Here is a 22,468-nt window from a genome sequence, read left to right as displayed (position 1 = left end):
GATAAGCTCAAGCCATAGGCTATAGCCATTCTCTCTCTCTCTCTCTCTCTCTCTCTCTCCAATTTGGGGGCCCAGCATACATCACAAATCTCAGAGAGGGACGGATGAGGGATGGAGGCATATGGAGAGACCACTGATTATGATGATTCCCCGCATGATTCGGAGAAAATCATTGGTACCACATGAGATTGTTCGGGCTGAGTTGGGTGCCGCACCAGTAGTGACCGAGGCCTTATTCCAGGCAGTTACCTTTTTACATTAGCTATGGGAGCTCCCTCAGCAAAGGTACTCCCGATTGGCATTGACCTCATCCATACAGTTGGCAGAGGATGGAGATACTCATTGCTGGTATGCTCAGATGAGATCATGGTTTGACCTACATGGTTTGCGGATAGAGGCACTCCCACCTTTTCAATACAGCTTCGATAGTCCATTTTTGGATCTCACCCGCTTAGAGCAAAACCGTGTGATTAGGATGGATATCATCAAAGTGGACACAGAGAGGACATGGACTAGTCCCCTTGAGCCCTTAGGCACGAAAATGGCTCATTACAAGAGCCGTGTTCTGCACCTCTCACCAGATGGTTTTATCACCCGCCCGGCGTACATGGATGTACACCTATCACATGGGATACGTTGTGCCATTGGACAAATCCGGACCTCATCACACCAACTGTGGATTGAGACAAGGCAATATGTGCATGAGATCTCGGATGACCGCATTTGTCAGCTATGCTGCCAGGAGGTAGAGACAGAGGAGCACTATATTTCCCAATGTATAGTCTATTATGAGATCCGAGGGAGATATCACTCCCTCTTCCGAGAGGGTTTTGGGCTGTTACGCAAGGTCATGGAGTTTGAGGATCAGAGGTGCCTAGGATTGTTCAGGAGACACGGAAAGACCCTCTTGGTAGACAGGAGACCGAGCCATGATGTACCTAGACAGAGGATCCTAACACATTTCTTCAGCACCAGCAGCCCAGCCCACACACCTCTTGATACCTCCTCCATCGGGCCATCAGGACACTAGCCACGCTCCTAGGGAGTCACCATTGATAGAGCAGTCGTCTTATGTCGTGCTCGTCAGCCACACCCACACCAAGATCCCGACCACGGCATCCTCACCATCACCAGATCAAAGAGATTATTGCTCGGCATCGGAGGCGCCTACCTCGCTTCTACGACCTCTCCATTCTAGATAGCCCCATGGCAGAGATATTTGATCTGAGGAGAGGGCAACATTTCAACTGATCAGCATACATGTGGATCTACTTGATATACATTTTCTAGTATTTTCTACTCGGTATCATCTAGGAGTCTTACTTACAGTTCTTATAACTGTAAGATAGTCAATTTATTGTACTGTTCAGTTTCATTTAGTTGTTCTCTTTGATGAGACACCAACTTCAAATGTACTCTCAGTTTTGGTCTCATAGGGCATTATGGCCTCTTAGAGACGTTAATATATCATTTCGTTTCATTTCTTCCTCTCACGACATGGACTTGCTGTATACAGATTTGTCTCATAGGCCAATCCGGCCTTCCGTAGACGTTAATATATCTTTTCTTTCTTTTTCTCTCCCCCCTAGGCCTTAGCCTCTCCCTCAGGCCATAGTCACATGGGACGGGGGATGGGGATGGGAACGTGGAATGGCAAAAGGCAGGGAATGGGGACAGGGAGACGGGAACGGCATATGCAATATGCAATTTATTGACTAAAAAGCACACTAAATAAAAGAACATTTATGTTTTCACACTTTGAACTTTCAAGGCATCACTTTAAAGTTTAAAGTTTTGAGTTATTTAGTAAATGTACAATACGTGGCGCAAACACCGAACAGGCGCTAATAAGTACACTAACAAACCAATATATAAGCATGGAATGATGATCACTATCAAATAACAAAAGACTAGTGTCTACAATGTACATAAAGTGCCGAGTCAAGACTCAAAAGTCAAAACAATGAAACATAGCTAAATGATAAATCCTAGAGCCTGCAATGCTCAATCGGAGGCTGGAGTGTGAGAAGTACTAGTGTCATGATCATGGTTGCCTACATGACCAGTCTGAAAGGTAGTGGCATCGTCCTCTGGGGTCTATTCTGTCGCCGCGCCTGCTCATTTCATAGTCACAAGAAACGGTCGTGTTAGCCCCTAGAAACACGTTTCTCCATTTCAGGACCTATCCATTTCCATGGCCGTTTCTCATTTCTTGTCACAGGAAACGGCCGTTTCCACCCCTAAAACTCATTTCCCTATTTCCATTCCTAAAACGTTTCTGATCCCGTTTCTCGAATCTGGTGACTATGGCTCATTTCCCTCCTCCTACTCCATCTCACACTGGGTAAAGGGATCTGCCTTTGCAGTCGCACCTTTGCAAAGCATTCACAAGTTTGCGCTTACAAAGACAAGATCATTGGCCTTTTCTACACCAAGGCAGTTCCTCTTCTTTGATGCAATATTGCTATAAGAATTCCAAAGCTGCTCCAAACAAGAGGAGCTTACAGCTTGGCTGAGAATGCAGATAGCCAAGTGTTGCAGCTCAGGCTCATCTGAACCATAGTCTTTCCACCACAAAGCAGCCGCAACCTTCAACCTATCCTCCTGTGCATCCGCACAACCAAAAGCACCAAGAAAGGATCTGTGTGCAGCAAGCTGATCTCTAATTTTGCGCCTAATGCCTCCATCTGGCACTAGACGATCCAAGATGCGTCTCCAGCCATCACTGACCTTTCTGTCACTCTCCTGTCCATTACCCTGAAACTCAATGTCCATTATATATGCAGGTGCATGCAAGGGAGAGGCATAGGAGTTCCACGTCGTCACACATAAGGAACGAATCTCCTTGTATCTGTCCTCATCGGGCTCTAACTCTTGCAACATCTCTATCATTCTATCCATCGCCTCATACACCTTCGCGATGCATGGCTACATAGCATCTACAAGCCTCAACAAGTGGACGATAGGCCTCACCATAGCATCAATGCGTTTCACATCCTCCCAAAAGGAAGTGCTCTCTGCATGCTCCCTACATAATCTACCTATGGCTGTCGAAGCCAATGTAGAAGTGGTGAACTCGTCGCTGATGAAGAGCTACCTCAATGCACCACTACACTCCCTGAAGCGGGCTAGCATCAATAAGTTGAAGGCAAATCGGGTGTCTGAGTATTTGAGAAGTAAGAGCCTTGATTTCTTGGAGAACTCATGGCGGAGGAACTGATGGTTCAAGACAAAAGTTACCATTTGATTGGCTTGTTCAAACAATGTGCCATACAATATGACACAGTCATGTGTGGATACATGCCCTCAATAATAGCTCCAGCTGCCCTATTTGCAACCTTGCCATCTACAACAAAACCCACCACACATTCCGGGCCCATGAGCTCAATGCCACTTGCCCACTCCACTCCAAGCACGTCTGCACTCTTCCCTGTCCCTGAGGCATCATGTGAAGCAATAAAGTACATCTCACCACGGGAATATGCAATGAGGCCATGGATGGACCACTTTCGTGTCACTCCATCCATCTGCAAATGAGTGACACTCCATTCTTTGCCCATAGCCGTTTTGTGTTCTCTGCAGCTTGCTCGACAAGGCGCTTCTCCTTGTAGAGCAATGTGGTGCGCAAAGACTCCGATGATTGGGGGGTGTAGTTTGGACCATACTCCCCAATCCTCTTCACCATAGCCTTGAAGTACTCGGATCTGATCACAAAAAGAAACAAGTGAACTTTCAAGAATGAAACTTAGAAATCATGTCAAGAGGGAAGAGTCGAGGCTTACCTAGCAGTATGGAAAGTAATATGGTCATGGAAGAAGAAGCGAGCCACAGTTGTATCAACCTCTTCCTTCTTCTTAGGATCCCAACTTCCCTCAAGTGTACTCTGTCGTTGCTGCGCGGGTGTGGGCATCGTAAAGGAACCTACACCATGTGGCCGTGGTGTAGATGTGGTAGATACACCCCCTAACCTTGAAACAGACCCCTCGGGCGGTGTCACAAATGCTGCACGATCCATAGCCACACGTGCCAGCCTTGCAGCCCTCAAAGCCTCATGCCCGGCAATGCACTCAAGAAGCTCCCTTCTCTTCTCCGATGTGATTCCCGTGCAAAATCGAACCTCATGCCCGGACTCATGCATAAGGTGGGCTCTCACTTTGTCTGACCCACTCGTCCGCCTATAGGGGAAAAGCCTGCAAGACCACGGGCGTGAACCTCCTCCACTTCCAGGGCGGTTGGCATTAACCTCTTCCCACCATGACCAACCGTCGATTCTTCTAGCACCACTACAAGATGCGGAGCCGAAGGCTGCTTGTGAAGAAGATGCCATGAGAGAGGGTGAAAGTTGAGAGAGAGAAAGAGAGAAAGAAAGAAAGAAAGAAAGATATATTAACGTCTGCAAAAGGCCAAAGTCGGCCTATGAGACAAAAAATAATACAACTCTGTTCTTCCGGTCATCGGAAGAAAAGAAAGAAAAGAAAGAAAAGAAAGAAAAGAAAAGTGTGCATGTGTCTGGATACAACTGTGAATCATCACCTTTGAGAGAGAGAGAGAAAGAAAGAAAGAAAGCTGTATTAACATCTACTAGAGGCCGAACTCGACCTATGAGACAAATCAATGTACAACTATCAATGTCCTCTGGGTGTCCAGATAAAAAAAGGAAGAAAGAAAAAAAGAAAGAAAGATATATTAACATCTGCAAAAGGCCAAAGTGGCCTATGAGACCAAATCATAGTACACAGCTGATGGTGTCTCATCAAAAGTAAGACAAAAAGGACTAAAAAAGTCCTAACACAATCCTAAACAGCTATGAAAGGAAAATACTCCTACTGAGGTACAACAAAAGTGTATAATATCTACAACTAGCATAAGACTAGTGTAATCTCCTCATCTCAGTATCTCTCTCATGGGGTGCTGTAAGATAGAGAGACTAAAGTGGCGGGGCAATCGTCTCCTATGGCAGGTGATGATGGCTCTAATTCACCGGTGATGAAGCGGCCGTGGACGAGTCCCTGGTAAGCGTGGGCGTCTCGCTCAACAAAGTCCTATGGCTCTGTCAAGGGTGACTCCTAAAGGACGTCTATGGGACGTCTGGCTCTCTAAGGGGGTAGTGGAGGTCCTGGTTGTATTTGCCGGGGTGGTCCTGGCCCTAAAAAAATCCGTCATGGCTCACTAGCGGGGTGGATCGTGATGTGTTGTCCTGGCTCATAGGAGAGCTTCTCAATAGCATCTGAGCTCCAATAAGAAAAGCCCCAAACACCTCTGATCCTCAAACTCCATCACATGTCGTAATGGTCCAAAACCATCTCGGAAGAGACACCAGTATCTCCCTCGTATCTCATAGCACACAATACATCGGCATATGTAGTGCTCCTCTGACTCCACTTGCTGGTGACAGCTGACAAATGCGGTCTTCTGGCTTCATCCCCTCGTATATGCCAGTCTCTACCCTCAGCTAATGTGATGAAGTGTGGATCTGTCCAATGGCACTGCGAATGCCATGTGAGAGATGGGTGTCCATGTATGTAGACCGTGTCACAAAGCCATCTTGGGAGAGATGTAGAAATGGTCCCGATAGTGGGCCATCTTCGTGCCTAGTGGTGGGGGGGGTTGGACCATGTCCTTTCTGCATCTAGCCTCACAATGTCCATCCTAATCACCCCATTCTGCTCAGAGCGACTAAGGTCCAAGAAGGGGCAGTCCAGGCTGTAATCAAATGGAGGGAGTGCATCAATCGTCATGCCATGTAATCTCAGCCAAGTACACATCTGGGTGTACCAACATCGTGTATCGTCGTCTGCTGCTAATGTGACATGTGAGGGGTTAAGACCGTAGTAATCACAACCTTAGTCTGACTAAACTGCACTTAATGATGTTCAAGAGAGAGACAAATATGTGTCAATGCAATGCAGCTATATTAGATGAATGAATGCGGTTACAATGAGATCCAAATGGATCTGTACTGCTGAATATGCTGCCTATATGCTGAATATGCGGGATGAACTGCTGTCCACTCTTTCCCTTGTCTCCTGGGAAGGAAACGCTGAAGGGAGGCTTTGGAACAGATGCTGAATGCTGACCTGATGATGAAACGCTGATGCGTTTGCAGATCTGAGGGCTGATGATGATGCGTTTGCTGATGATGCTGCTGAGGATGATGCGTTAACTGTAACTGCTGCTGATGATGATGATGCGTTAACTGTAACTGCTGCTGAATGCTTCTGTATGAGATGCGTTGATCTATCTGCGGAGATGAGGGGCTGAAACGCTGATGATCCGGATGAGGATGCGCTTGCCCTGGCTGAATGGAGAGGCGCCTATAAATATATGGGTGAGAGGGCTGGTCGGCCAAATGGACTGCAGTCGGCCAGTACTTAAAGTGCTCATAAATACCATAAAATACCATAAATGGTAGTCGGCTGCCTCATAAAGGATGTCGTGCTGATTTTGGTGATAAAACACCCTCATGTATGCCTGAATAACTCATGACTAAATGCCTGATAAAATCTTGATGATGCTAATGATGCTAGAATGATGCCATAATGATGCCATGTCACTGTACACCTGACTGGTGTACACGTGACATTCCCCGCTGCTAAACTGTTGCTGGGTGGATACCTGGCAACCTTCAACTACTCTGTGATCCTTCTCCTCCGAACCACTGCCCCCTTCTGTCTTCTGCTGGGACTGAGGCCGTCTGCAGGAGTGAAATCCTTTGAGCCAAGACTCTATGTACTGCGGGAACTGAATGGCAAATACCTGAGTCACCCCTGACCTGCCTCTGGAAACCTTTCACCTACCATCTCCGTCGTACCTGAAGCTCTGAACCTCCTGAGGCGATGTTGGAGCAAACTTCCGTCTTCTGTGGAAGAGAAACCCCCTGCTGCTGCCAGTTGAAGTCCAAACTTATGTCCTCCTTTGATGATGGATGTCCTTCTTTCCCCAAGAGTTCATGGGCAACATGTATGCAAGACTGACTGCTAAGATGACTACTATGCAAGCCATGTGCAACCCTATATGCTGTGCAAGAATGCAGATGGATGGATTACTGATGCAGACCTAAGGGAAAATCCCTAAGGGTGGCTTGCAAAATTTTGAGAACTGGGTTTAACTGTGCGGAAGCAATAAAAATGATGTCTAACTGAATGACTGATGAACTGAACATGCTCTAAGGCTGGTTACCCTATAACGCTCTGATACCAATGTGACATGTGAGGGGTTAAGACCGTAGTAATCACAACCTTAGTCTGACTAAACTGCACTTAATGATGTTCAAGAGATAGACAAATATGTGTCAATGCAATGCAGCTATATTAGATGAATGAATGCGGTTACAATGAGATCCAAATGGATCTGTACTGCTGAATATGCTGCCTATATGCTGAATATGCGGGATGAACTGCTGTCCACTCTTTCCCTTGTCTCCTGGGAAGGAAACGCTGAAGGGAGGCTTTGGAACAGATGCTGAATGCTGACCTGATGATGAAACGCTGATGCGTTTGCAGATCTGAGGGCTGATGATGATGCGTTTGCTGATGATGCTGCTGAGGATGATGCGTTAGCTGTACCTGCTGCTGATGATGATGATGCGTTAACTGTAACTGCTGCTGAATGCTTCTGTATGAGATGCGTTGATCTATCTGCGGAGATGAGGGGCTGAAATGCTGATGATCCAGATGAGGATGCGCTTGCCCTGGCTGAATGGAGAGGCGCCTATAAATATATGGGTGAGAGGGCTGGTCGGCCAGATGGACTGCAGTCGGCCAGTACTTAAAGTGCTCATAAATACCATAAAATACCATAAATGGTAGTCAGCTGCCTCATAAAGGATGTCATGCTGATTTTGGTGATAAAACACCCTCATGTATGCCTGAATAACTCATGACTAAATGCCTGATAAAATCCTGATGATGCTAATGATGCTAGAATGATGCCATAATGATGCCATGTCACTGCACACCTGACTGGTGTGCACGTGACAGCTAACTATCTGAAAGAGATAAGTGCTAGGTGTGGGTATCTCTATCTGGAGAGCTCCCATATCCTCTGCAAAAATGTCACTGATTGGAACATGGCTTCGGTAACCACTGGTGCCGCTCCTATCTCTGCTCTGACAATCTCATGAGGTACCGATGGTTTGCTCCGAATCATGCCTGCGATCATAGTCACCAGTGGTTTCTCTAGTACCTGCCATCCATCATAGAAATCTCTCTCTGGTCCAACCTGGACGACAAGCAGCTCCCTCCTCATGTGGCTGGGTACCCATATGGGTGAGCCATATAAGAGTGTAGGTGTGACCAATGTGTCAAACAACCAGAGTTTGGTGCACGGCTCCTAAAACTAAATGTAGGCACATTGTCTCTCTAGTGCCCCTAGGGCTGCATATCCACGTGCCAATCTAGCCTCTGTTGCCTGCCTCATAGAGAACTATGGTCCGCTGAATGTGACTCCTAGGTACACATATGATCTGGTGTACTCCGTTGATTCTTTTTTTTTTTTTTTTTTCCGGAAAAAAGATCCTTCTATTAGTTAATGAGAAAACGCCATAAGGCTACAAAGCTCACCTCGCAAGGAGGGATAAAAACAGTGAACTCTTGAGCTCCACCCCCGTGGCTGGCCGCTCTCTGGGGGGGGCTACCTAATAGTACATGTGGGAGGTGAGAAAAGCCAAACTGGAGGCCTGTAGTGCCAAGTGACATCCTCGCCCCTCGCGGTGAGGAAAGGGCCAGGCTGCCAAGTGCGGAGGAAAGCCTTGCGGCGCCCTCTCATGCGGTCCGAGTCGCCCTGGAGTTTCCCCCAGTGTCCTCTCAAGGTATGAATGATGTCCACCCAGAGGGCCTGTATGACCTCCGCCGGTGGAGTCGCCTGGCGGTCAATGGCCTCCCTGCATCGGGCTCTCCAAATGTGCCAAGCCGTCATGCTGCTGATCAACTCCCATCTGTGCCCGACCCCCTCCTGAGGGGCTGCCGAAGAGAAATCTGGCGTCGGAACCACCACCATCACCCTGTCAGAGACCTGGATGGTCGCACTGCCAGGGACGTCCTCATATCCAAGGGCCGGGCCGCTGTCCGTGGCCCAAGCCACCGCACCCCACGTCACCAGCATCTCGCCTGGTGAGCCTGCAAAAACCATCCTGAGAGCGCGCTGCCAGACCTGCTGTGCCTGTGGGCAATCCCATAAGCAGTGCCGCTGCGACTCCTATGCATGGCCGCACCGAGGGCAGGACCCTGGGTGACTGCCGAAAGCTAACTCTGTGGCGGGCGAAGCAAGGATCGCCATCTCCACCGGCCCGGAGTGGCGGTGGAACAGCCGCTGGACTGAGCTCTGGCCTACCCAGCTGCGCTGCCCCGGGGCAGTGGGTGGTCTGGCGAAGTATCCTGGAGAGGCCGAGGGAGGGATGGGGGCTCGCGGCGAGGAGGGGGGAGAGCGAGGAGAGGATGGAGAGGCATCTGCCAGAGGATAGGTGTCAGGGGAGGCCGCCGGGGGAGGAGGGAGGGGGGGGGCTGGGGGGGGGAGAGGGGAGGGTGGAAGGAGTGCTCTCCGGGTGGGGGGAAGGGGAGCCGGGGGGCGAAGAGTGCGGCCCGGGATCCTCAGGAATCTGCTCCAAGGAGGGGGCGGGGCCCCCTGCGGGGGGGGGCGGGAGCGGGGTCTCCACGTGGGAGGCTCCTCCAGCGGCCTCAACGGGCACTGAGTCTGAATCCTCGTCCATCGGGGTGGGACCTGCTGGCCGCCTAACCCTGACAGGAGCATAAGTGCGGGTAGGTGCCTGTACGCCAGCCTGTCCGCCAGCCTGTGCTGCCTGCGGGCCGGGCGTTTCCGCCGGCGAACCTCCTGCCATCCGCCAGCCTCCTGGGACTGCGCGGCATCCTCCGCCGGGGCCTGCTCGTCAGATGATGGCGCCTGCTGTGGCGAGCCAGGGATGTCCGGTCTCTGAAGTGGATGGCCACCCCTCGCGACTCCTGCAGGGGTCCAGAGGCGGCATAGCGTGAAGGATGAGTCCCCTTGCGGGGACAGGCGCGTGCGAGATGGCCCATCTCTCGACATGTGTAACACTGGCCGAGGAAGCCCGAATACTCCACGCGCTCTATCATATGACCTCCAGAAAGACAAGGGAGAAGGATCGTCTTCGGGAGGGACTCCGGTGACGGAACCACAACCCGAATGGCCGGGAGTCCTGCTGCCCGAGCAATCACTGAAGCCGCTGTCTGAGGCGTCTCCACCACCTGCCCGAACGCCTTGCCAATGGATGACAAGAGGGGCAAGTACTCCCTACGGAGTCCAGGAAAGCAGATAGTGACGGGGAAACCTGTCGCGCCTGCTAGCGGGTCAGAAGCGGGGTCGAAACCATGAGTCCATCGCGCCAGGAACGCCCGGGATGAGCGGAGGGCAATGGGGCTCCGAGCCAGCACCATCTGAGCTGCCTGTGGGGACTCGAAATCCACCTGGTAGTAGCCACGTCCCAAAAAATCTACGCTGACGATCTTGGCGGGCACGCCAACAAGGCTGCCTTGCAGAAGGTCGCAAAGCTCTCTCCGCATCGGACGGCTACCCACTATCTTGCAGACCAAGGAGGAGGCCTCAAGAGCGGAAACTGTGGAAACAAACAACTGAAGATCTTCAGCTGTGAACTCCAGACGGAGACCGGAATCGGCAGGGTTAGTCGGAGCGGCTTCCATGGAGTCCTCCAAAGGGAAAAGGCCAGAAACCGGGGTCACCAACGGGAGGGACACAGCCCTGCGAGGAAAAAAGAGGCGGAGGGCTACAGGATAGCGGGAGCGGGGCGCGGGGGGGGGGGGGGGGGGGGGGGGGCTATGGCGGGGAGAGAAGAGAGGCGGAAGGGAGGAGAGAGACGGCGGAGGGGCGAGAGGAGGGGGAGAAGGAAGGGAGGAGAGAGAAGGCGGAGGGGGGAGACGGAAGGGAGGAGAGAGAAGGCGGAGGGGGGAGAGGAGGCGGGGGAGAGAAGAGAGGCGGGGAAGAAGGAGGCGAAGGGGGTTAGAGAAGCGGAGGAAAAGATGACGGGGGAAGGAAGCAAGCGGCGGGGGGAATGGTGGGGACGGCAGCGTGGAAGGTGGCGAAGGAAGAGAAGGCGGGGGGAAAGAAGGCGAAAGCGAGGAGGGAGGCGGGGGAGTGAAGGCAGGGGAGGACGAGAGGCAGAAGGCGGGGGAGAGAAGGCGCAATGCAGGCGGACTGGCGGGGGGGAGAGGGGGGCGCGATGGCGAGAAGCAGGGGGGGGGGGGGGGGGGGGGGGGGGGGGGGGGGGGGGGGGGGGGGCTCGAAGGCGATTCACAGCAGTCTTAAAAACCAATGTCTGCTACAGCCCACTTCGGCTACGTGTACTCCGTTGATTCACCTCTAAAAGTGAACTAATGGTCGGATCTAGTCACCCAGGCCTGTGTGGTATTGAAGACCATAATCTTAGTCTTCCCAAGGTTCACTGTGAGGTCCAGTTCTGCACAAAACGACTGCAAAGCATCCAAATGCTGTTGCAAACCCTAAAGGGAGTCTGCAATAAGTACAATGTTATCGGCATATAGCAGTATGGATATCCAAACCCCTGCCAGACTGGCCCCCTGCCCCCCCATCCTGGGTATGAGAGAGAGAGAGAGATGAAAATGAAATGAAATTAAATGATATATTAACGTCTCTAAGAGGCCATAGTGGCCTATGAGACCAAAACTAAGAGTACATCTGAAGGTGGTGTCTCATCAAAGAGAACAACTAAATCAGACTAAAAAGTACAATAAACTGATTGTCCTACAGTTATAAGAACAGAACTGTAAGACTCCGAGATGATACTGAGTAGAAAATACTGGAAAATACTGAAAAATGTATATCACGTAGATCCATGTATGCTGATCAGTTGAAGTGTTGCCCTCTCCTTAGATCAAGTATCTCCGCCATGGGGCTGTCTGGAAAGGAGAGGTCGTAGAAGCAAGGTAGGCGCCTCCGATGCCAAGCAATAATGGCTCTGATCTGGCGATGGTGAGGATGCCGTGGTCGGGATCCTGGTGGGCGTGGTCGACGAGCATGACATAAGATAACTGCTCTATCAGTGGTGACTCCCTAGGAGCGTGGTCGGTACTCTAATGGCCCAATGGAGGAGGTATCAGGAGGTGTGTGGGCTGGGTTGCGAATGCTGGTGCCAAAGAAATCTGTCAGGGTCCTCTGTCTAGGTACATCATGGCTCAGCCTCCTGTCTGCCAAGAGGGTCTCTCTGTGTAAGTAGACACAATCCCAGGCATCTCTGATCCTCAAACTCCATGACCCTACGTAACGGCCCAAAACCCTCTTGGAAGAGGCAATGATATCTCCCTCGGATCTCATAATAGATTGTACATCGGCAAATGTAGTGTTCCTCTGTCTCTACCTCCTGGTAGCATAGCTGACAAATTCGGTCATCCACGAACTGATGCACATATCGCCCTGTCTCAATCTGTAGCTAGTGTGATGAGGTCCGGATCTGTCCAATGGCACAACGTATCCCATGTGATAGGTGTACATCCATGTACGCCGGGCGGGTGATAAAATCATCCGGTGAGAGGTGTAGAAAATGGCTCTTGTAATGAGCCATTTTCGTGCCCAAGGGCTCAAGGGGGCTAGTCCATGTCCTCTCTGTGTCCACTTTGATGATATCCATCCTGATCACGCGGTTTTGCTCTGAGCGGGTGAGATCCAAAAATGGACAATCCAGACTATACTGAAAGGGTGGTAGTGCCTCTATCTGCAAACCATGTAGGTCAAACCATGATCTCATCTGAGAGTACCAACAATGAGTATCTCCATCCTCTGCCAACTGTATGGATGAGGTCAATGCCAATCAGGAGTACCTCTGCTGAGGGAGCTCCCATAGCCGCTATAAAAAGGTAACTGCCTGGAATAGGGCCTCGGTTACTACTGGTGGGGCACCCAGCTCAGCCCGAACAATCTCATGTGGTACTGATGATTTGCTCCGAATCATGCGGGCAGTCATCATAATCAAAGGTCTCTCCATTTGCCTCCATGCCTCATCTGTCCCTCTCTGAGATCTGTGATGTATACTGGGTCTCCAAATTGGAGCTCCGTACAAGAGGGTCGGTGTGACAAGCATATCAAATAGCCACAATTTGGTGCGTGGCTCCTGAAACTCTGTGTGCACACTGCCTCTCAAGTGCCCCCAAGGCTGCATGCCCTCGAGCTAATCTAGCTGCTGCTGCCTCCTTCAGGGAGAAACGCGGTCCTGTGAAAGTAACTCCCAAGTAGACATATGACCTGACGTACTCTATCGGCTCCCCTCGGAAAGTGAACTGAGGCTCTGATCTCGTCACCCATGCCTATGTGGTATTAAACACCATAACCTTGGTTTTCCCAAGATTCACTGTCAGATCTCTATCCGCACACAAAGCCTGTAATGCATCCAGGTGTCTCTGTAATACCTCCGAAGAGTCTAAGATTATAACAATATCATCAGCATATAACAAGATGGGTATCAACACCCCTGCCAAGCATGCCCCTAGGCCTCCCAATCTGTCTACATAATCAGAGACCGCATCAATGTACAGTCCAAAGAGGGTGGGCGATAGCGGGCATCCCTGCTTCACCCCTATCGTGCTGGTCACCCTATCAGATAGTCCGGAACTTGGACTCTACCTGTCACATACAAAGCATATATCCCCCACTGGATATCCTCGGGTACCTCAATTTCATGCAATCTGTGCATAAGCCTGGCACGTGGTACGGTATCAAAGGCTTTGCGGAAGTCCACAAAGCAGCAATATATCCTTCTCTTCTGTGCCCTGCCCAATTCAATAAGTGCCCGAAGTGTCAGTATGTGATCCAAGGTAGTAAATCCTCTCCTGAAGCCAACCTATCCATGTGCTCGATGACCATGCCTCTCTGCCCATCGGCTCACCTCCGACTCCAATATAGAGCCATATAATTTGGCCAAGTAATGACCAATCATGATCGTCCTGTAGTTGCCTGGTACCATGGGGTCCCCACTCTTAAAGAGTGTTATAATGATATGCTCTGTCCAGCTTGTCGGGAAACCCTCACAAATGGCACGATTAAACACATGTACGATGAGCGGAGCCAAAGTGTCTCGTGCATATGAGAAGTGCTCTCCAACTAGCCCATCATGATCCTGTGCCTTTCCATTCATTAACCTGTCTATCGCATCTAGCACCATCCGCATAGTAAAACAGGTGCTGCTAGCCGGTCTAGCTCCCAGTGGAGGGGGGGTGGGGGGCTATCCTGGTGCATCATATAGCTCTCTAGCATAAGTATGCCATGCCTCAGGTGCAGTAATCGGAGTACCAGGCTGTCTCTCCTGAAACATCTTCCATGCCCTCTTGTTGTCCCTCCCCAGGAAGAGTTGGTAGATCTCCTCCTCTAGCTTAGCCAGATAGGCTCGTTTCTTCCTCCGCACAAGGCGCCGAAAGATCATCCTGGCCTGTCTATGTGTGTGACCCAATGGCAATCTCACAATGTAGCTGTGCTCGTGTCTCACGACACTCATCATCATACCAACTGTTCTGTGGGGCAGTGCTGCGGGGGTGGATGGAAGGGACCATAGTGTAGGGAAACGCATATGAGGCGGATGCAAGTAGAACACCTGCCAATCCTCTCGTGATCTCGTCCAGAGGGCTATGCGGGTCTAAAGCGAACAAGCCATCAGATTCTGCATCCCAATAAACCCCGACTGTCTCACGTGTAAACTGATATCTCGGGTACCTAGGTAGATGAGTGGCTGGCCCATCTCTCGGGGATCTACCTACATGAGAGCAAGTGATGTCAAAGATCTGTGTGTCACCTCCTTCCAAAAGGCGGCGCGGTGTTGCTTCCCCTCTAAACAAGAGGAACAAGCAGTAGACGGAGCCTTGATGGTCAGTAATCCCTCAACCAACCCATCCTTCAAAGCTCGCTGCAGAAGCTGATAGCTCAAATGGCCAAACCGAGCATGCCAAAGAGCAGAAGAAGCACCAAAAGAAAGCAGAGCGGTCAACTTGTAGAGACCACTATCTTGGATTCCCTGAGCCAAGATGCTACCAGTCGCCTTATCACGAATGGTAATCTCATAATGAGAAAAGATCACCTCCGCACCCTGAGCTATAAGAGCGCTCAATGACAAAAGGTTAAAAGCCAAATCTGGAATATATAGAACGTCAGAGAAGTACCTCTTGTCCTCGTCAGAACGAAAGATAGGGATAGTGCTGAAGTCCTCGAACCAATCTCGATGGGGTGTCATATGAGCAGTAGCACCGCTATCAACAATCCAAGACCGTGACTGAGAAGTCACAAGAGCAAGTATACACCGAGTACCTGCTAAGAGAAGAATGCCATCATCCTTCTTGGGTTGAAACACCGCCGTTGACAAAGAGTTCTTTGCTGCTTCATCACGCTTCTTCTTGTGACATTGGGGTGACTTGTGACCCTTCTTGCCACAATAATGACATTCAATGTCCTTATTCTTTGAAGATTTGTTGTCTTTATCCTTGTCGGAATCCTTGGAGTTCTTGTCAGAACCCCCTTTTCCTTTCTTTTGTTGATTCTTCCCTTTATCTCGTGTTGCCAAAGCTCCATCAGGGCCACCAGAGGTGCCGGTCCGCTCCTCAAAGCGAGAATCAATCTGCATAACGGAGGGGAGAACTTCCTCCCAAGTAACTAGAACAGGACGAGAAGAAGAAACAAGAGACTGAAAGTATGCATCAAACCTCTCTGGAAGTTTGGAGAGCAGCCGAATAGCCATGTCCTCTGTGGAGATGTCCTTGCCACAAACAGCAAGCTCGTCCCATAGATCTTTCATCTTCGAGATGAAAGCAGATAAAGATGGAAAGGCAGAAACTGATAAGTTCATAAGTTGCTTTTCCAACGCCATCTCATAGAGATCTGCAAAAGCCTTCCAAGCTTCATGTGCAACATCTGTTGTACGCACATGAGAGAGAACAGAATCCTGACAGTTCAACATTAGAAAGGAGAAAACGTGTCGATCATTCGACTGCCAAATATCAATCTGTGCCTGCAAGGGTGGGAGGGGTGGCATTGGCCGGTGTAACAAGCCAATCCCAAAGATCCACGCCACGCAAGGCCAATTTCACCTTCACCTTCCATAGAGTGTAGTTGGAACCATCCAACTTGGCAAACTCAGCAAACATATGTAGAGAAGTCGGTGCAGCCATCACAAAAGCTTGGGCTCAATCTCAAAAAATGCACGAACTCTAAAGAAGAAGTGTCCTCCACAGGTACCAAGGGTGCCATCAAAGCCTGAAAAGACCCCCTCTACAAAGGGGAAAGCCCACTGGAGAGGAAAACGCAGCACACAGAAGGCTGCTGTCCTGAAAAAACAGGCCGCCTATGTCCAATCTCCACGTGGAAAAGAAAACGCCGGTCAACAAGTACCTGATGGCTGTGTTGATGAAGCCAATCTGTAGGCGAAAAGACCAGCAAGTGCTGTCCAGAAAACGCAGCAGCAAAGGGCTGCAAATCTGAGAGAAAACGCAGAGGAGAGGGTGCTGAAAACAGTGCTGAATCTGGGGCAGCAAAGAGGTTGCTCAACCGGGAGCTCTGATACCATGAAAGAGTGCACAGAGCGGAAGCAGAGTGGCACTAGAATGTGCTGAACAGAGAGTGCAAGAGAGAGAGAGATATGGAGAAAACTATGCTGAATATACTGAAGCAAAACAGTCCCAAGCAAGAGACACTACAAGTCTCATAAGTGAGGGAGCAAAATATGTACAAGACTCAATGAACAATGAGAAGCCAGCACCCACTATTTATAGTAGGGGTAAGCTGGTCGACTGGAGCTGCAAAACAGGCTGACTGGAGCTATGGACAGGCCGACTGGAAAATGCCAGAAAAGCTGGGAAAAATCCCCAAAAAAATCTAGAAAAAGGGGTGGCCAGCCCACAAGCAAGGGCCATGCAAAAGGGACCAAATGGGCACCATAAAAGAGCAGAATCTGGGGATGAATGTGCTAACAGCCAACAGCAGCCCGACAGGAGGAAAACGCCAGGAATGTGCTGGTCGGCCAGATTTGGTCCGGTCGACCAGAGTTGGTCCAGTCGGCCAGATTTATAAGGGCCTATATAAAGAGGGCCAGATCTTTTAATTATTCATTCAAGTTTCCACTTGGGACTTGGGTCATTAGGTAGAAGTACAAGTTACCTTTTCAAGGGAAGCTCAGCTTCCTTCATGGCATTGTAACAGACAAGTATATAAATAAGATTTTGAGTAGGTTAGGTAACTGCTTTCTCTCTTGCGTTTTTATCCAGTTTTTTGTGCATCAAGCATCCAGTGGGAGTGTTGTGTTTCCGTTGAGTAATGATCTGGCCACAGAAGCTTCCGCATGTGACACGGACAGTCCAGACCTGCATGCGGTGCAATTCCAGTAGCTCTTCAGCCGCTCTTGGAGATGAGGATGCTCCCCTTGGCTTCTCACATGAGGTCAGAGAGCCCCAGTTTGACGAGGATGGCAACCTCCTTAACGATGGCAACTTCGGCAAGGGCTCGGAGGTGCCCTCTTCTCCTACAGATGATCTCAACAAGGGCTCTGATAGTGATGCGACGATGCCTTCCCCATCTAGGTCCTTGGATTTAGATTCTAGCCTCCACCCTCTTATCCATTTTTTTCTACTCACTTTTTTTGTACTTGCACCTAGCGTGCATTGCACTGATCTTACGGTCTAGCCAACGGCCACCCTTAGTACTATGCTTTGTACTTTTGTTTGTAACTTGTTTTTAATGGAATTTTGACTTGTAACAACCTTTGAGCTCTCTATCCTTTCAAATTGATAATCTATAAATTTATAAGTGCTTTTTTTAAAGAATTGTACTTTACTATCGTATTTCAAAATTTCATATGGTATGGTAAATTCCCATATGATATCGTATCATACCATATCGTACGACTGTACGCCAATGGCTGAACCTGAAGCTCTAATACCAATGTCACATGCACAGAAGCCCTGTGTCTTCTTTCAGCCCTAAACACCTTTCATAGGAACAACCTGATGCAAAACGCAAAGAAGAGAGAATCTATGACCTATTGTGACCTAACACCTTGAAGATGTCACCTAACAAACTAGGAGCCATCCTTTGCATTTTATAGGCCCTTTGAAGGACAGGTGAACCGGCCAACCTGCTGTCGACCAGCTCCTTGGACATGAATAATTTCCCTTGTTGCCGACACCAACCCTCAGATGCTCATCTGCTGGCCGACAGGTGTCCTGCTCCCCAACCATACCTCCCATGCCTTAGATAGCTGTTGAAGCTCTAGAATCTTGTCTTTTATATGCTGCAAATTAGGGATTAGCACTGGGATGAGCATGTCCATGCATTTTATAGGCCCCTTGAAGGACAGGTGAACTGGCCAACCTACTGTCAACCAGCTCCTTGGACATGAATAATTTCCCTTGTTGCCGACACCAACCCTCAGATGCTCATCTGCTGGCCAACAGGTGCCCTGCTCCCCAACCATACCTCCCATGCCTTAGATAGTTGTTGAAGCTCTAGAATCTTGTCTTTTATATGCTGCAAATTAGGGATTAGCACTAGGATGATGAGCATGTCCATATGACATCCCCTTCTACTAAACTTGATGAAGCCCTAGACACCTTTCATATAGGAACAACCTGATGCAAAACGCAAAGAAGATATGAAGAGAAGAGAGAGAGATGCTCTATTTTTAGTATATTCATATAGTAGTACAAATCTTGGCAGCCCTAGGCATGGTGGAGTATGTACTTCAATGACAGCTGCAATTATTCCTTATATAATTGGTCATGGAGTTATTATCCCTGCCAGAGCCTGCAAAGCACGGTGGATTATGCTTATGTAGGATGGATTGAAAATTGGTGTACTAAATGTGTATGCTCCTAACCTCAGAAGAGAAAGAATTCATTTTTGGAATGCCATCATGGACTCTATCCCTCAGGCAAATCATTGGATTGTTGGAGGTGACTTCAACATGGTTGAGCAACCCACAGATAAGAAGGGGGGGACATGAAGGCATCATTCACCTACTTGGAGGGCATCTTGGGAGAGACTTATCTTTTCCTTTCATAGCTGGAGATTACTCTAGGCACATTCTACCACTCCAAAATCACAAGAATAGTTGTGACACTCTGTATGATACTCTTTTCAACCCCACAAAGATCTCCACAGACTCTCTCTCATTCTGCCCATTAAAAAGTCTAATCACTACCGTATATATCCACGAGCCGACACAACTGCATGATACTCTTTTCAACCCCACAAAGATCTCCACAGACTCTCTCTCATTCTGCCCATTAAAGAGGCTGATCACTACCATGTTTATCCACTAGCTGCTAGGGCTCATCTCAAATAGGATGATTACACATAATGGGTTGTCTAGGTGGCTCAATGACTCTCAAACCTGTCTAGAGCTTGTGCCAAAGTCTTAAAGATAGACACATAAATGGAAGAGGCCACCCTGATATCTGCCTGCCAGAGGTGGATACTATGAACAAATTGGTTGGCCAGCCTTCAAGGCTGGTCATGAAGAAGAAGCCTTGCACTATCATTTTGCTAGACAATGCTTTGCTCACTTATCCTTTCATCAATGATCCCCAAGTGCTTGGGGAAAATGAAAGTATCTTACACAAATATATTTCTAGCGTCTGGTCCAGACAATACCTAGCTGCCCATCAGTCTCCTAAGTTTCCCTATACAAGCGTAAGAAGCACAAGCAAGATGCAATTACCAAGATCTGGAGAGAAGTACTTGATTAACCACCACCATCCTCAGAACCACGAAGTCACTCATTGACCAACACCACCCTAGCAGCCACATCAATCCCCAACCACAAACATCCAGAACAACAGTTTGCGACTCCAAGGTCAATGCAAACTGTTGTGAGAATCAACCGTTTGCCTTCATTTCTAAAAGATTTTACCTTAATAAGAACATTTCTCTCCAAGTGAGCTCTTTTCTCTCCGCAATTGTGTACTCCTTTAATTGTCTTAATGCCAAATTAGGGTTGAAAGGAGTACAAATGGATGAGCAAGAACAAAAGAAGAAGAAAATTTGGGCAGAAAGGAGACTTCTATGAAGTATGAATAGACCATACGAACTCATGGCTGGAATCTGGAACAAAAAGGAGACATCATCCCAAGATGTAGGATGATCTCAACCAATATGGGGCACGAAGGTTCCAAGAGAGTCCTGTGGGGCCGAGTTCTTAGAAATTTATCAGCATACCTGAATACTTCAGCAGTTTTGTCTAGTTCTATTTGCGCACTTTGGGTAGCCGTGACCTCAGCCACCAGTGTTTGTTGCATGGTGCACACATTGGCAGAGGCCCGTTCTGCCTCTAAGTATAACTCCTTGAGCTTTGCATTATCAGTTTTGGCGTACATCTGGACAGCAAAACTATCTTCATCCTTTTGCTCTGCAGCTTTGGCCCATTGATCGAGCTCTTCCTGTTCTGTCACTGGCAATGAAAATGAGAACATGGCATCTCCAAAGCAAGAACATCAAAGCAAAGTTAAGATGCCATTTCTATGCAATCAGACTGACCTGAATTATACCCAAAGATCCGAAGTTGATTTCAGCCCTAATTAATCAGATTAATGTGCTAACCTTGTTCCATTGCATGAGGAGCTGAAATTTGTCCATCTTCTCATTGGCCTTGAACATGGAAGCATTAAGAGAATGTATGGAGCTCATGGTTTCCTCCGTTTCTTTCTGTACCCTAACCAGATCACGCTGCCATAGAGAACACCATCCCTTCATAAGAACTCAGAAATAAACCTTTTTTTCCGAGGAACATTCTAAAAATAAATAAATTCTTTTTGTTTTTGAAGAGGGCTTTACCTGCAGCCTGGCCACTTCCATTTCAGCAAGCTTTTTGAGGTGTTCCTCTGTCGCAATCTCCCTTCTCTTGGCATCAGATCGGCACTGCGTTTGGAAGATTTCCTGTTCCAATCTCTGCATGTGTTGTTCCATGATGGTCGTCCTTTCCTCTTGCTCTTCCACAGATTCCTAGTATACACATGACCTTGTAAATTGGAGAAAAGAAAACCTTCCAGCGCATGCGTGTGCTTGACGGGCATGGGCACGTGCGTCAATTTTCAGGTTGAAGTATGGGTATGTGCATGTGTGTGTGTGTGTGTGTGTGTGTGTGTGTTAAGCTTCTGGGAGCATAGGAGCCACAGACAAGGGCAAACATTTTTTCTTCATTTCCACGGGCAGACGTAAGAAAGCAAAAAGCAGATGGAAAGCTCCAAGTACAACGTAGGAAAAAGCAAATGCAGATACAAAGCTCCGCATCCAAGCGCGCGCGCGCGCGCACACACACACAAAAGCGCACACGCACACACAGAGACAAACCTCGACATCGCGTAGCGCCTTTTCGGCTTGGATGACAAGGTCATTAAGGATTCGGACTTCCTCGTTGGCGAAATCAGGCAGGTAGGAAGAGTCCGGAGTGGTGATGGCAGCACGCCGCTTCTCTTCGTTCTGAGGGTCATCGCCTTCCATGGCGATGAGGAATCTCGCGCGTACGATAGAAGGAAATGAAAGTTGATCAAACTAATTGTGCTACGTGATTTACATATGCCATTTGCATGCTAGTGAAAATTATATATAAATGTTTATATCTCTATAGAGAGAGAGAGAGAGTTGCATCCATATTTCATCTCCTTTTCCTCTTAGACTAAAATTCAAACGTCGAGCTTCATACACATGTGGTTCAAATATTGTAAGAGCGGCCCCCTCAATCATTAGATTCCGTGATGCCACCAAACAGACATGCCTCCTTAGACAAACGAGCTGCCCTCAAAGGCACACAAGTGTACATAGGGGATGATCTCACCCTAGCACAGGTGGCACAGTGGTGTGAGGCATTGGTGACAGCTCATGAGATGACTCATAGGAGAGGGCAAGTGGGCTGTCCACATAGATAGAAGGGCCATTATCACTAAGCGTTATCCTAAATAAGGATGCGAGGTCTATAAGACCAAACACCTGAGCTTGTGGAACTGCAATGGCACTTTATGGTGGTTGAATCCAGGAGGTTTAAGTGAGACTGTCATAGGAAGGGATGTCATTTTCTATACAAAGACTCGTCAGATCCCTCAGAGGGGTTTACCATACATAGAGTGGGAGACACGGGAGGGGTAGTTATCCTTTTTAGACCCCACCTCTGCTCAAGAACATCAAAAAGGACGACGATGCACCGTATCTTTAGGTGTGGCTACAGCTTGTCGGGGGCAAACTTATCCACACTGTTATGTGTAATTTTACAGAGCGAGCCACTCCCATTACACCACACAGCATGGCCAATCACTGTACTTACCCTTATATGGGGATATTGTGGAGTTCTCATAGTTGGGCAAGTCCTCCTATTCAGGGACTTCAATGCTAGGACAAGGAGTAGCTAGGTCCCACTATTTGATCTGAATGACCCTATCTGACTACAAGAGTTGGACATCACTCTGACACGATGTTACAAAGATCATCACATGACCATGAGGAG

At 48.8% G+C, this 22,468-nt stretch overlaps 1 protein-coding gene across 1 annotated transcript in view; it reads right to left on the bottom strand.

Moving 5' to 3' along the window:
• The window catches only part of LOC147610989 (coiled-coil domain-containing protein 39-like), a 38,400-nt gene extending 16,889 nt beyond the window's left edge, over positions 1 to 21,511 (bottom strand). The window contains exons 1-4 of the mRNA XM_086785319.1: positions 21,322 to 21,511; positions 20,806 to 20,973; positions 20,572 to 20,697; positions 20,191 to 20,411 (exon numbers count right to left, since the gene is read on the bottom strand). Of these exons, the coding sequence (XP_086641445.1) occupies positions 20,191 to 20,411; positions 20,572 to 20,697; positions 20,806 to 20,973; positions 21,322 to 21,471 (665 nt within the window). The 5' untranslated portion in view covers positions 21,472 to 21,511. The remainder of the gene's footprint in view (positions 1 to 20,190; positions 20,412 to 20,571; positions 20,698 to 20,805; positions 20,974 to 21,321) is intronic.
• Between the last annotated feature and the right edge of the window lie 957 nt (positions 21,512 to 22,468).

The sequence above is a fragment of the Cibotium barometz genome, chromosome 48 (genome assembly GCF_041138505.1).
Source record: "Cibotium barometz isolate CiBa-2024 chromosome 48, ASM4113850v1, whole genome shotgun sequence".
Classification (NCBI taxonomy): domain Eukaryota; kingdom Viridiplantae; phylum Streptophyta; class Polypodiopsida; order Cyatheales; family Cibotiaceae; genus Cibotium; species Cibotium barometz.
Note: the sequence above shows the minus strand (reverse complement) of the source record. Positions and strands in the feature narration are given on the sequence as shown.